The 13,403-nt window shown below is 44.3% G+C and overlaps 2 protein-coding genes across 2 annotated transcripts in view; one reads left to right on the top strand and one right to left on the bottom strand.

Annotated features, from left to right (window-relative positions):
• Positions 1-3,450, top strand: dand5 (DAN domain family, member 5). The gene is made up of 2 exons (XM_041243485.1): positions 1-544; positions 813-3,450. Exons 1-2 carry the CDS (start codon positions 62-64, stop codon positions 1,263-1,265), a joined length of 936 nt encoding a protein of 311 aa, XP_041099419.1. The 5' UTR covers positions 1-61; the 3' UTR covers positions 1,266-3,450.
• A 206-nt stretch (positions 3,451-3,656) lies between these two features.
• The window catches only part of nfixb (nuclear factor I/Xb), a gene marked incomplete at its 5' end in the record, with an annotated part of 31,090 nt that continues 21,343 nt past the window's right edge, over positions 3,657-13,403 (bottom strand). The window contains 2 exons of the mRNA XM_041243487.1: positions 3,657-10,190; positions 12,784-12,878. Coding sequence (XP_041099421.1) covers positions 10,176-10,190; positions 12,784-12,878 — 110 coding nt within the window. The remainder of the gene's footprint in view (positions 10,191-12,783; positions 12,879-13,403) is intronic.

Below are 13,403 nucleotides of genomic sequence, written 5' to 3' on the forward strand. Positions count from 1 at the left end.
AAAAGAAGGAGAGAAGGAAAGAGGAGAGAAGAAGCAGAGGAGAGAAGGAAAGACACCTGAAATGAATGTTTCCGTCCACATTCTCTTGGCTGCTGTTTGTGCCGTGTCTTTCTCCAGTCCTCAGAAGGGCTTTGATAAATTTCTAGATGAAGACTCTGACAGCTCTGGCGTTGACCCAGATGGACCTATTCGGGGGGATGTGAAAGTGGTCCAGCTGCACCCCAGATTTTTCAACCAGCGACCCCCCATCTCTCTTTTCGGGCTTGGCGCCCCCAGGAGAATCCTGACCCCTTTCCTGGGACTGGGGAGGGAGACGGTACCGGCCCGCAGCAGCCCTGGCTCTCTGCTCAAGCCCCGGCCTCACCTGCAGACCGGCGTTGGGGTGGAGATGAGCAGGAAGCAGGGTATGGAAATGTGGAAGAAAGCCATCCAGAGGGACAGCTTGGCCAAGGAAGGGCTCCCAGTGACTCTGAAGGAAGCCTCTCAGACTGCATGCAGGGCTGTCTCCTTCAGACAGGTAAGCCTGGATTTTGCAGGCAGTAATAATAATAATAATAATAATAATAATAATAATAATAATAATAATAATAATAATAATCCTTCATTTTTATATAGCACCTTTCATAGTGGAGCACCATCACAAAGCGCTTTACAAGATAGGAGACTAGGGTGTGTGAACCGTGCATCAGCTGCAGAGTCACTTCCAACAGCGTCTCACCCCAAAGACGCAGCACAAGGAGGTTCAGTGACTCGCTCAGGGTCCCGCACAGGGAGTCAGGGGCTGAGCTGGGATTTGAACCTCCTGGTTACAAGCCCCTTTCTTTAACCACTGGACCACGCAGCCTCCTATGAATTCTCAATGTCTAATTCGTTATCTGCTAAAGCCATGTAATAATAAGGTCAATAAAGTTCATTTTGTGACGCATTTTGTTTGTTTGTTTTCTCCATTTCAGCGTGTTTCTGCTCCGGGCTGCTTGACGGTCACTCTGCAAAACAAACTGTGTCTCGGGCTGTGCAGCTCTCTGTTCGTGCCCGCAGTCGGAGATGCGGGGTCCGCTGGAGCGCGGCCGGAGCAGTGGGCTCTCTCCGCGTCCTGCTCCCGGTGCGCCCCGGTGAAGACCCGGACAGTGCTGGTACCGATGCTGTGCGAGGGGGTCGAGAGAGTGCGGGAGAGGCGGGTCGCCGTGGTCGAAGAGTGCCAGTGCGAGAGCCAAAACAGAGGGACGGAAGAGACATTGTTGCGGTCACTTCTCTTGAAACGCTAACACAGCACAACAACAAACTTTACTGTAAAGTAAAGGGGCCGATTAGAAACCCTTTTCGCGTCATACATGGAGAACTTATCTGACGAATATAATATATAATTTAGCATTTTTCCCACCAGTAATTCAAAATGAATTGCTTTGCATTCGTATGTGATTTGTATCAACCCCTCCCAGCGCTGGACGAAGGTCGAGTGTGCCTGAATGTGTTTGAAATGTTCTCTATAGACGAGTGGCATTTGCCACGGACTGTGTGTGTGTGTGTGTGTGTGTGTGTGTGTGTGTGTGTGGATACTGTTTTGTGAATTATTTCCTTACACAGATCAGTGCGGTTTGTCTTGATATTTATATTGCACGCAACGACAGGCAAATGCATTGCACTGTATTTAAATGCACGGTTATTTATTTCAATATTTTTCTTCAGCATTAGAAAGTAAAACCAAACTGTATTTTTGAGCATAACATGGCTGAACTGATTCCGGTAAACGCCAGGTGGTGTCGTGCTTGTGTAGATGTTAAAATTCTTGTCTTGGCAATGGTTAAGATTGCCAGAAAATATGTATTGAATCCACGACCACCGGTTTAACATATGTAAGCTTTGCAATAGGGCTGACTTGACTGCCTCCCTTTAAGAGGTCCTTGGACTGTGCTATGACTTGCTGTTTGGCGCCCTCTTGTGTGCGCTCTTCGTATTGCACGCCTTTTTTGTGTGTGTGTGTGTCTGTAAATACCGGTCTCGGTTTTGTTCTTGTCGTGTTGTTTAATGTTACACGCAAAGTATAACGTGCTTGAAGCTGCGATATCAGTAAACTGTCTGTCCAAAGTATGTGTGTTTTTTTTTTTTAAATAAATTAAAAATCATAATACATATTGACATTGTAAGTTTTTGTTTGAGTGTGTGTGAGCGAGTGATACTAAGGTGAAATGCAGACAATGTCCAGCAGATGGCGCTGAGCTGTCACCTGTGTTGCAGGTAGCAAGTAGTTTTAAACTGCCGATGTAATATCTGAAATGTCCACATGGTGGAGACAAAACGCAGTTGTAGATGCTGTGTGTCCTGCAGTGGAAAGCCCAAAGTGGATTAAACCAGGAAAGGCAGAGTTAAACAATACATCCTATTGCAGGCACTGCAGGGTATTTTACTGCACTGTATTGTGAAACACAAAATATGTCACAGTATATAGATTTGTGTTGCCTGTCGTGCATATGGGATAACATGTTCAGTGTATTTACATGCGTGTGCTTGAAGCCTCAGTCCGGTCGTGCTTTGTCATGTGTTTGTGCACAATGGTGAACAGGGTGAACTCCACACCTTCAAAGGATATTACAGGACCAGCAGAATATAAATAAGTAGGGGTTTGACATAAGAAGTTAATTTTACACAGCAGAGCTCCGAACCCCGGTCCTGGGACCCTTCTGTGTCTGCTGGCTTTCATTCCAACCAAGCTGTTACTCCACTAGACCCCGAATTTCCCTAATTAGACTTGTTGTTTTCAGCTCTTAAACAGCTGCAGATTTCAAGTTAGCCGTAACATTTTATAAGTGACTTGAACTCTGCAATGTTTTAGGAGCCAATTAAAAAAAGGCCTAATTAAGCAAATTAGTGGTTGAATTAAGAACCAGTGTTCTATAGGATGTAGATTAGCTAGACTGCCATAGCAGATCCACAGCATAATGGCACAGCGCGATTGCCATTCTCTGCTTAAGAGTTAAAAAAGAAATGTAATAAAGCACCAGTGTTTTGGTTCTAATGCGGTGCGCAATTCGTTTCTGACAGCACTCTGACACTGAGCTGAGCTGGATGATATTTAAAACACCCTTTTACTAAACGAACTCTCAATCGCCACCTTCGCTGTAAAAGAGCGATTTCAAATACTGCTGGGCATCTGAGGGGGTCGTTAAGCCACTCTCTGGATAGCTCGGCTGCTTCGGTTTCAACGACGTTGTCCTTTTCGACAGACCGTTTCAAAAGGGGTGCAAGGTGGCACAGTGGTCTAACGCCCTGCTCTGAAGAATTACATACCATTGTCCTACATAGCCATCGATAAAGCCACCTTGTTCTACAGAAGTGAGGTGGAGCAGTGGGCTAATTCCCTAGTATGCTGGGTTCAAATCCAGCTGATCCCATCCGTTGTTTTCAAAGAGCTGGTTCATTTATAATCAGTGTGAAACAAAGATTTGCTGTGGGCTAATCCCATGACCTGTTCTCAGAAGACAGTAACTGAATCCAGTTTCTGAGGTAAGTAGCTATACTATATAGAGAAATATGTATAATGTTAGTAGCGCTGTCTCTTCTAAGCTTTAATAATTAATCTACGGAGTTTTCTGACTGGAATGTTCTCCTACAGAACTCCCATGAGAGGAAAGCAATGAGTCAGTCGCACACAGCACAGCTTTACAGTCAAGAACATCCTTTTATTCACTGCTCTATAAAACTGCTTTTATTATTATGGAAAAGAAACTGTATTTAACACATGCATTTCACCATGAACCCAGGGGCCGTGCTTCCAGAAAGACAGGGCACCCCCAGCGAGGAGGGAGGGAGGGATCTGACTGCAAAATCCGGGCCCGGATACGAGGGCCACTCTACCCATTCACAAATCCAAACAAAATAAGCGTCTTCCGAGTGACAGGCTTGGCTAGGGTTAGTCACAGAGCAAGTGCAATATGGAATGCCCAAACTGGAATTCCGCGGAACGGTTTCTCATCGGAATCCTGTTTCCTAGCTTCACAGGAGTCTAATATTTAGGGGGAATGTTTGTTTTTAAGAGACAGGGAGGCACTGTGCCATGATCTAAGCATTCTCTACAGAAGTATAGGGGATTCACAGCCAGCAATACAGTTCCAAAGCTGGCCACAGCCTCTTCACACCCATCACTATGAATCTCTCAACAATGCAACATCTAGAAATACTAAACACGTTTGGACTAAAAGTTCTCCCTGCAGGACACCCAGAAAGACTTCTAGTGAAACGCTTCCCATTGAATTGATTAAGGTTCTGTTTAGTATTTCTAAACTTGCATCTAGAATTCCAGTCAGTTCCTGATATAAAGGACTTCATTGAAAATGTGAAGGCGCTTACACGGGAACGTACGTGCGTGCTTCCCGAAGACTACCAATGAAAGAAACAGATTTTAAACCGTCGTGCCGTACTTCTAGCTTAGGATTCGAGAGGGCTTTAGGGAACAGAGGGGGTAATCTGCTTCTTATTGTGTCCGAAATGAACCTGTCAAAGTGAAGACTTTAAGGCGTTTTAATGAAAAAATAAAGTGCAGCTGTAAAAACCCAACTACTAAAAAAAAAAAATTACAAAGAAGGTGCTCTTAAGGTGCTCTCCGCCTTAAAATAATACAAAAAAGAACCCAATTTTGTCCCTCCTCAGGCTGGTGCCCGTTTCTGCAAGCACAGGTCTCTGTACACACCCCCTCCGGCCCTGGGTTCGTGGGTGTAACTTGTTCACTTACATTAGCTGTTCAATGGAAAAGCTGAAGAAATCAGTATGATATACAATATGAAGCGTACAGACCATATAACAATATGTGACAGCTTGCATTCCGCTCAGACATTGAGAAGCGCAAAAGAGGAACCGAGAAGGGTCGACTACACAACTCCAGTGTGAGCAGGAGAGGAAAAAGAAAGAGAGAGACCAAGATGAGACTTTTTTTTTTTTTTTAACAAAGAGATGAAGTATAATCACAACAATTAGTTTTAGTGCTATACAGTATATACCGTTCCAAGGCTAGTTTTTTTTTTTCTTCAAAGGGGTGCGTTGTGTATGCATGATCGTAACTGCATGCAAAAGCCACTGACCAACTTCAACACGCCAACTCAGACACTCAGCGGTTCCTGCTATCGCGACAGACTGCTCTTCGGTTTCACGCAGCAGAATCAACAGTGGCCAAATCAGTCCTCATATGAGTGTGGAAAAAACCCTGCGATCGAATTATTATGGTTTGAGATTTGACGCTGTCAGTTGCATCCTCCTAACTGGAAGATCTTGTCTTTATTCATTGCCATAGCTTATTAAAAATGTGTTTTAATTTTAAATTTGATTTTGATGCCTTGCTATTGCGCTGTACCAACCAAGCTGAAACCAATCAATTCTGCTAAAGGCGAGGTCACTCTGAGTTTAAAATGAGTTTGAGGACAGGCAATATGATGGTGTATTACAACATAAAAAGACTAAACTCTACTACAGGTGAACAACAGGGATACCACTGCCTCTCCTGGAAGCCTTTCAAACCCCAAAGTGATGCTCAGGTTTCTTAAACAGGTGTCAGCAGAACGAAGTTTGCACATCATTCTAATGCAGGTTTTTCTTTCCACAATGAAACATTATTAGGTTTTTGAGTGTATTAGATTGGGGGGGGGGGGTCTGTCTGTCAGTCTGTCTGTCTGTCTGTCTGTCACGCTCAGTTTTGCATGTGTCTCATCATCAGCGTTACTGGGAGTAATAGATTCTGCCTCCTCGATGCGTGATGAAGTTGGGGAAGTGGCATTTTGCTACAGCTTGGAATAAAATGAAACGCCCCCAGTTAATACAAAAAAGAGAAGAGGAAGAAGAGGAAGAAGAAGAAGAAAAAGAAGATGCATTTTTTTCCCCTAAAATTGCTTTATGATAAGAATTATTTTGTTTATTATTTCTGTATAATAGAGTTGAATGTACTTTATCGTAAAAAGCACCAATTATGTATTTAGTATCATTATTTTTTTTTTCTTTTCGTAAAATTGTTCCTTCAGCCCTCCTGTGTAAAAACAAATGATTACATTTAAAAAAAAAAAAAAAAAACATTACAAAATGAAAGACAGACTCCCCAAACTTACAAAGACAGGGATCTCTTCTTTTTATCCCCCTCTAATTTAGAGTCCTGGGGCAAATGGACTTTTAAAAACAAAAATAGATTCACGTCTTTCTTAACAATCCCTAACATACACAGATAATTAAACTACCCAATGCATTGCACTTGGCTCAATCGACATAAACTCATTTAACAATACGTCCCACTTGACGACAACAACAACAAAAGTAGGCTGCCATTTAATTTAATTTTTTTTTTCTCGAAATGGTTTTGTTATTAATCTGATTTTGGAGAACGCTTTGTTGAAGCTCCACCATATAAGAGGATGTACTGGTATTATGGGATATTCTACACATACCATTACTATATATATATATATATATATATATATATATATATATATATATATATATATATATATATAATATATATATATATATATAGTGTTATTAATCTCATTGAAACATTCCCAAAACAACCAGATAGCGAGATTATTCAGAAATTCATCAAATCCCAAGCTAGACCTTCCGTTGTTTTTAAAACACATTCACAGCGCTTTCTATAGCTTATATATGTAGGAAAGAAATCTCTCCTCTCCACTTTTAATCAACTGCATAGTGGACAAATAGGCACTTCCTGTTTACATGGGCTTGTTCCCTGGAAACAAAAGGCTTCCCAGGGACTAGTAGAGAGGAGGCAAATGGACAGTCTAGTTGTTTTACGAGATTTTTCATATATAAAATGACAATATATATATAATTCCTTAATTGTAGTGGCTTTCATCATATGGCCACCTGTCCAACAATCGTTCTAGAGTGTGGTATTGTTTCTGCCTGAAGGGGGTGCTATTTCCCGTGCTGCTACTGTTTAGATGCGTGTTCTCCTGTAACGCAGTTCTGTGTGAGAGAGGGAGAGGAAAGAAAGAACAATGTGAAGGAACAGCAGGAAACGGCCACATCCCACCCAAAGCGCAAACGCGTGCAGTTTGAATGGCGGTTCGGTTCAGACAGGCTTTCTGCCTGGGCTCGGCGCCTGTTTGCTGTAACACTGTTCGGGTTCAGAATACACGCAGGATTCAATCACAGCGTCGTGTTTTTTAGTGGTATTCGTTAGCAAGTGAAGCGTCTGTTTTTCTCGCTGAAGGCTTTGCAGCTACACGTTCTCCGAGCCCCTGCCTGCTCTCCGGTACGGCGTAGTAAAAGCGGCGTGCAGGTGGACAAGAGAAAGATTCAGACTTGACTTTCTGAATGACTGCAAACCTGGTAAACTGGGTCTGTGCTGTCATGCGTTTAAGAGAAGTGCGGGTGCGTGTGCGTGTGCGTGTAGCAAGCGCTTCCCTTTAAGAGGGGCCACTGATGTAAAACGGGAGCAAGGTCCTCTGGGGTTTGCAGAGGATGCGCCCCGATGCTGTGGTGTTGTCAGTGCCAACCTGCAGAGGTGATGTCACCACTCTGTCTAAAAATACAGGGCTCCAGTTAACGCTGCTCTGTTGTCGACTGGCTGATGTAAACTTTTTAAATGTCTTTTGCAGGGTTTTTTTTTTTTTTTGGACGGAACTTTCTATCATATCTGTGTTTCAGGTTTATATCGTTGAATCTTCACAGAGCTTCACCCTGACTGTAATACTAGCGAGCCCCTATTGTTAAAGTAATTTCGCTTATAAAACAGCGACGCTTGCATAGTTAGTGTTTTTAATTGACTTGCAATTCACTGATGGGGACCATGCTGTCCTTTCCTCGAAACATTTCCTTTGTGGTCGTTCCTTAACGTTTCTGAGCTGAATGGGTTTGGTACCAAAGTTAACAAGTTTTTAAATGAATTACTTTTGAGAGGAACTAAAAACTTAACATCACAAACGAATCCAAATCACGGTGTGTTAAAAACACACACACACAAAAAAAAATATTTTGGGATATTAACGGTGGTCTTACGGTGGTCGCCTGTTTGTACTATATTAAACGCATTGTCTCCTTAAGACCACCAGGGGTCACCCCAAAGCCGCATCCAAACCCATAACCTCGGTCCTGACTACGTTGCGGTCCTGCTTCTTGCACTGTGCGTGCGTGTGAGCTTCGGCCTGCGTGGGTGTGCGTTTCTGTCTGCGCGGTCTGCGTGGGTGTGCGTTTCTGTCTGCGCGGTATGCGTGGGTGTGCGTTTCTGTCTGCGCGGGAGCGTGTGTGTGTGTGCGTTTCTGTCTGCGCGGGAGCGTGTGTGTGTGCGTTTCTGTCTGTGAAAGCTGAAAATCCGTTTAGCAAAAAGAAAGCAAACGACTAACTACTAATGAAAAAGCGTTGAAAGCGCCAAGAAAAAGAAGTAACCTGCAAATGTTATTCTCGCTGTTATCATGAGGTGGCTTCCTATGTGTGTCTAGACAGGGCCTGCTTAGCTCTGCTTAGCTTTTGTTGACGTTATTTGAAATTGATATTTCTTTGCCGGAGGAAGAAACGTTGACACAGACCCATCCACGCCTGTCTACAGAAGCTGCTTCTAGGCTTAAAAAGCAACTTGAGGCGGTAATGAAAGGCCAGTCTTTTAACTAATGGTGTCCTCTTTTCTGTTTGAATTGCTTCGTGATCGCTTTCCAGTCATCACACGCTGGTGACTTTTTAAAAGTTGAAAGCAACCCTGTCTCCTCATTAGAGCTCTCAAACATGCACAGAGTGTAACCCCCCCCCCCGCAACACTCCAGTATTATTTTTCTGAGCTCTAAAACATGCCTTCCTCATTGCTTGTACATCAGAGTGCATTCATTTAAAGTCTCCCCCCCCCCAGTGGTATGAAAATCTACAAAGGGCAGAATGTTGCAGGGGGGGGACTTGTTAACGGTTGCACTCTGGCTTACCAGCAGTGGAGAGAAGACATGTTTTAGAGCTCTATAGAGCTCGGGGAACTGCTCAGCAGTGACGTCGGCTGAAAACAGGAAACGATACAGGAGCTTTCTCTAAGCTGGCTGGCTGTATCTGGTCAGTTCTTCCTCCAGCCCTTGCTGCCGTTTGACGGCTGTTGTCCAGTTTGTTTGTGTACTGCTGGTGGGCAGGCTAGGGTGTTGGGTTGAGTGACTGAGCCACGCGGACTGCAGCCTGGCCCAATGCAACCAGAACTGGGGCCAATGAGGGAGACCCTGTCAGTTTCTGAGTAAAACCCCCGTCATTTAAACAGTGGCATTAAAGGGTAGTCTAACGGTCAGCGGGCACCATCTGTTGGCTGCAGGAGGGATTTCAGATGCCTGTACTGATCGTTGATCTCTAAGCGTCACACGGCACACAGAGACAGGTGTTTCTTGTAGCATGTGCCGAACGGCATTCCAAATAAAAACACAAGACTGAAGACAGAGAATATGAGAAACTGTCTGACTTTAAACGCTCATCAATTCAGGCAAGACTTCACTAAAGATTGAAGTCCAAATACACTATATGGCGTCAAAACTACAGCATCACCAACCTTTAGAGAAGGTTAGTACAGGGTTCAATGTGGGGTCATTGTTGACGGCAGCATTATTTGGGGTAAAATGAAGAACAAATGCCCCACATTCTGCATGGGTGGTGAATTGATCATATTCGGGGAATGGATTTTGAGAATTGATGAGGGGAAAATGATAAATTTAGAGATCTGATTGGGGAAGTCTGGACGATGAAAGCCTCATTTCTAGTCGCTTTGGGACTTCTAAAATCAATTGTGTTCAGCGTGCAGCAAATCACTCGAACCCTGATCTCCTGCCCCACCCCCTGCCCCATCAGCAGTACTGTTTTGCAGTTCTGTTAAAACGATTAGAAGGACAGCTTTGTGTTCCTATGAAACGACCGTCTCAAGACCGTTTGGATTTCTCCGCGTTAATTATTTATTATTTTTGTTTGTTGATTTCCCATTTCCCATTTCCCAGGTACGTATTTATTTTTTAGTTTGCAATTGTGGCTTTCGTTTGTCGCCGTTTCGTTTGAGATGACGCCCCATCCTCTTCCCTCGCCTCTCCCTCTCGCAGGCTCCGCTGCCTCGGTCTCCTTCGCTCCTCTCTCTGGGCTGCTGCTTTGAATTTCCGCGGTGAAACAGGGAGGAGGGCCAGTCTCGTGATTCAGGGTCAAATTAGAAGCAATTTCGGTTTTTGGATGAGGTCTTGTCAGAGAAACCAAGACTGAAATGAGAACAAGAAAAAGACCAGCAATGAATAACATCAGAAAGAAAAGTCATTATGCAAATGCAGCTGCTCAGGGTATGTTTAGGCACACTTTGTTTCCTTGCGTTGCACAAACAGAATGCTCCACGAAGCCTCATAGTGGGGTTATTTTCACTCCTCCCCTCGGGGAGCTTGTGAGTTAGTCAGCTATCACTAGAGGACTCTGTCCACTCACTGAGTTCCCCTTTCACCATCCTCCAGCTTCAATGCGACTTCTCTTCCGTGGATTCTCTTAACTTCCAGTCATCGATACAAGGCCACAGAGGCTCCTTCCCATAGGAGCAAAGGAGCGAGTGGCGTGGAGAGAGTGTGCTTTCAGCTGAGGCACTGTGCTCTGATTGGATAATGTTTCTCGGATGTTGGACCCTTTGTAAAGGCCCGGCTTGTGGATCAGAGGCCGTCTCGAAGCTGGTTATATGAAGTGTCACTGCTAACACAGCTGTCTCTCATTTGAAACCACAGCCTCAGCCCCACCCCTAGGTCCTTTCCTCCTACGGGAACGAGCCTCAGTCCATCAGGCGGTAGCCCCCTCCTCTGTTGCGCAGGGAATATAGTCCCCCAATTCTCCTTGCACGGGACAAAGTCATCCTTTAAGAGGAAATATTCAACTTCACTTTGACACACAAAAGCAAAAGCATCCAGGCAAGATGACCCGAGACAGACAGCAGTCATTTCACATCATTAAAAACAACACCATACATTCAATCTGGGATCAGAGACAATTCTAGAAACCGAAATTCTTAGTCATCGTCCTACTTTTAGTTCATTTTAAAGTGCTTAGAATCTTCCTAGGTTAACCAGCGCTTTGGTGAGTCTTCTAACCCTCCCTAAATCAGCCAAAAAAAAAAAAAAAAAAAAAAGATTTTGACAATTGCAAGCTTGATTTTTTTTTTAAAAATCAAAACCGTCCTTCAAAAACAAAAATAAAAAATCACTCCCAAAGCAGTCTGTGAATAGGGCTGTCTGTTTCATAAAATGCACTGGGGCCAAGGTTGGCAGTGCCTGCAACTGCGCACTATCACCACTAGAGTGTGCTGCTCCCTCACGTCATGCTATTGAAAAAAAAAAAAAAAAAAACTCTCAGTGCTTGAGAACGGGCTCTGAAACTGACAGTAGAGTTGTGTGGCCCACAGAAACGCTGGTGACGGTGAAGAGCAATAAGGAAGCTATGCTATGATCATATAATGTTGCAGTGAGACCTGTCTGCACTTGAGAAGACACAGGACCAGCGTGATGTTCACTGGCACTTGCTTAACTGTCTGCATTTTGCAACCACTGCACTCTGCTGCTACGCAAGGCTAAAGCAACCCCTGGCTTTCAGCTAGAGCTGCACTCCCTTGGTCGCCTGCAGAGTGAAAATGCCGCCACCCCTTCCACGCCTTCTTTCCTGTCATTCTCCAACCAAGCTGCTTGACTGACATGGTTAGCAGCCAATGAAACGACGAGCCAGAAGACACTGCCGAGGTGATCCAAGATGCAGACTCAGAACATTCTTTGACCTGGTGTAGTGGCGGGTAATTTTAAAATGCGTCCTTGCTATAGTGTGTGTTTCTTTCGAAACTGCACACCCGAGACCCGTGGCGTGAATGGAAGTGTCTGGCAAGGAGGGGGTTAGGGTTGAAGGTGCAGTAATTAAGACACGGCTTTATTGGCTTTCAAAGACCTGTCTCAGATAGAACTTTCCCAAACAAGCAATAAGATACAAAGAACAAGGGTTGAACTGTCACTAAGTTGTCTCCTGTGAGCTGCAAACTCTTGAAATAATGTTTTTAGGAAAACGTGCCTTGGCACTGTAAGTGTGTAATTCCTCTCTCACAAATACAAAAAAGAGCCAAGTGGTCAAACTAACTTTATAACCACACTACAACTCCCCCCCCCCCCTCTCTCTCTCCCCCTCGCTCCTTCTCTCTCTAATCCCGCTAACTCAAGCACATTGCCCCCCCACCTCCCTGGATAAGTTCAGCTGATTGTTACATCATGTCTCGTTGCCGTGAGCAACCAGACAGTCAGGACGTGACTCTCTTGAGAAGAGTAAGGCTTAAACGTTCTCTCTCTCTCTCTCCCTCCCTCTCTTTTGCTCCTCCCAGATATATATAGAGTCCAGTTTTAACCGCCAGGGAGCTCCTGACTTCAGTTTTTCCTCCCCATTGAGCAGCAAGGAAATGCAGCTCCTAAGTGTGGTCTCCAATCAGACAGCGCCTGTGTCACACAACTGCCAGTTTTTACTGGCACTCTGGCGCAGACAGACAGACGGACAGCAGATCTTCAGAAAGGAGAGAGTCTGCGCGCGGCAGTGAGCTGACAGTGAAAGACGCAAGAGGAATCTGGAGCAGCCAGGCGTTCCCAAAAGGAACTGCACACTTGCGGCTGTCTTTTAAAGGTGGGGATATTGAGACCATGTGCAACGCTCACAGGAAGGGGGTCCTATTAACTGTAACACAGGAAGTGAAGCACTAGGACAGGAATCACCCAAGTCAATATAGATAACAAATTATACTTTTTATATAAAATATTACAAGTACACTGTATGGAAAATGAAGAAATACTGTACCTGGGTTTGCTGCGGGATGTTTAGAAAGTTGTTGTCCCGTGATGATCCGATGCTGACAAACCTGTTGGCAGCTGTGGAGCCTGGCGCTGCGTATGCTGCAGAGACACACAGAATCAAAACCAGCCCCTCGACGAACCTGCCCGATCCAGCACCCTGCCCCTGACCCCTATCGAAGCGAAAACAGCTCTGGACAAACCTTCTGCATCACCCTGTGGAATGAACTCATTCCGCTTCATGAAGTCCAGTGAAACCTGCTCAATACTGTGACTCGAACACATTGAATTACACACCGCTGCGTTGGGAGTTTTCTGTCTGCTTAACGGAAAACTGAAAACACGCGACATTTCAAATATATATATATATATAATATATATATTTAATATATATTTTTATTTAACATGATGTAATCAAAGAAACTACAAAATGATATTGCAAACATCTACTAGAAGGCAGCCATAACAGTGTACAGTATTTCATGTTAGATTTTTTTTTGGATCAGTTAAGTAGATGGAAAACTCCAAAGCGGCGTGCAATTCGATATGCTGACGTCACTTTATCCAGCAGGTTTCACTCGACTTCATGAAGCAGCATTAGTTGATTCTGTAGGGTGATGATGCTAA

This window comes from Polyodon spathula, unplaced genomic scaffold (assembly GCF_017654505.1).
Source record: "Polyodon spathula isolate WHYD16114869_AA unplaced genomic scaffold, ASM1765450v1 scaffolds_1810, whole genome shotgun sequence".
Taxonomy (NCBI): domain Eukaryota; kingdom Metazoa; phylum Chordata; class Actinopteri; order Acipenseriformes; family Polyodontidae; genus Polyodon; species Polyodon spathula.

Excerpts from the sequence above, each read along its gene's own strand:
- dand5 (XM_041243485.1), top strand. The coding sequence starts at position 62 with ATGAATGTTTCCGTCCACATTCTCTTGGCTGCTGTTTGTGCCGTGTCT. Across the intron at positions 545-812 it reads TGGATTTTGCAGGCAGTAAT|GCCCCTTTCTTTAACCACTG; the intron begins AATAATAATAAT and ends TCCTGGTTACAA.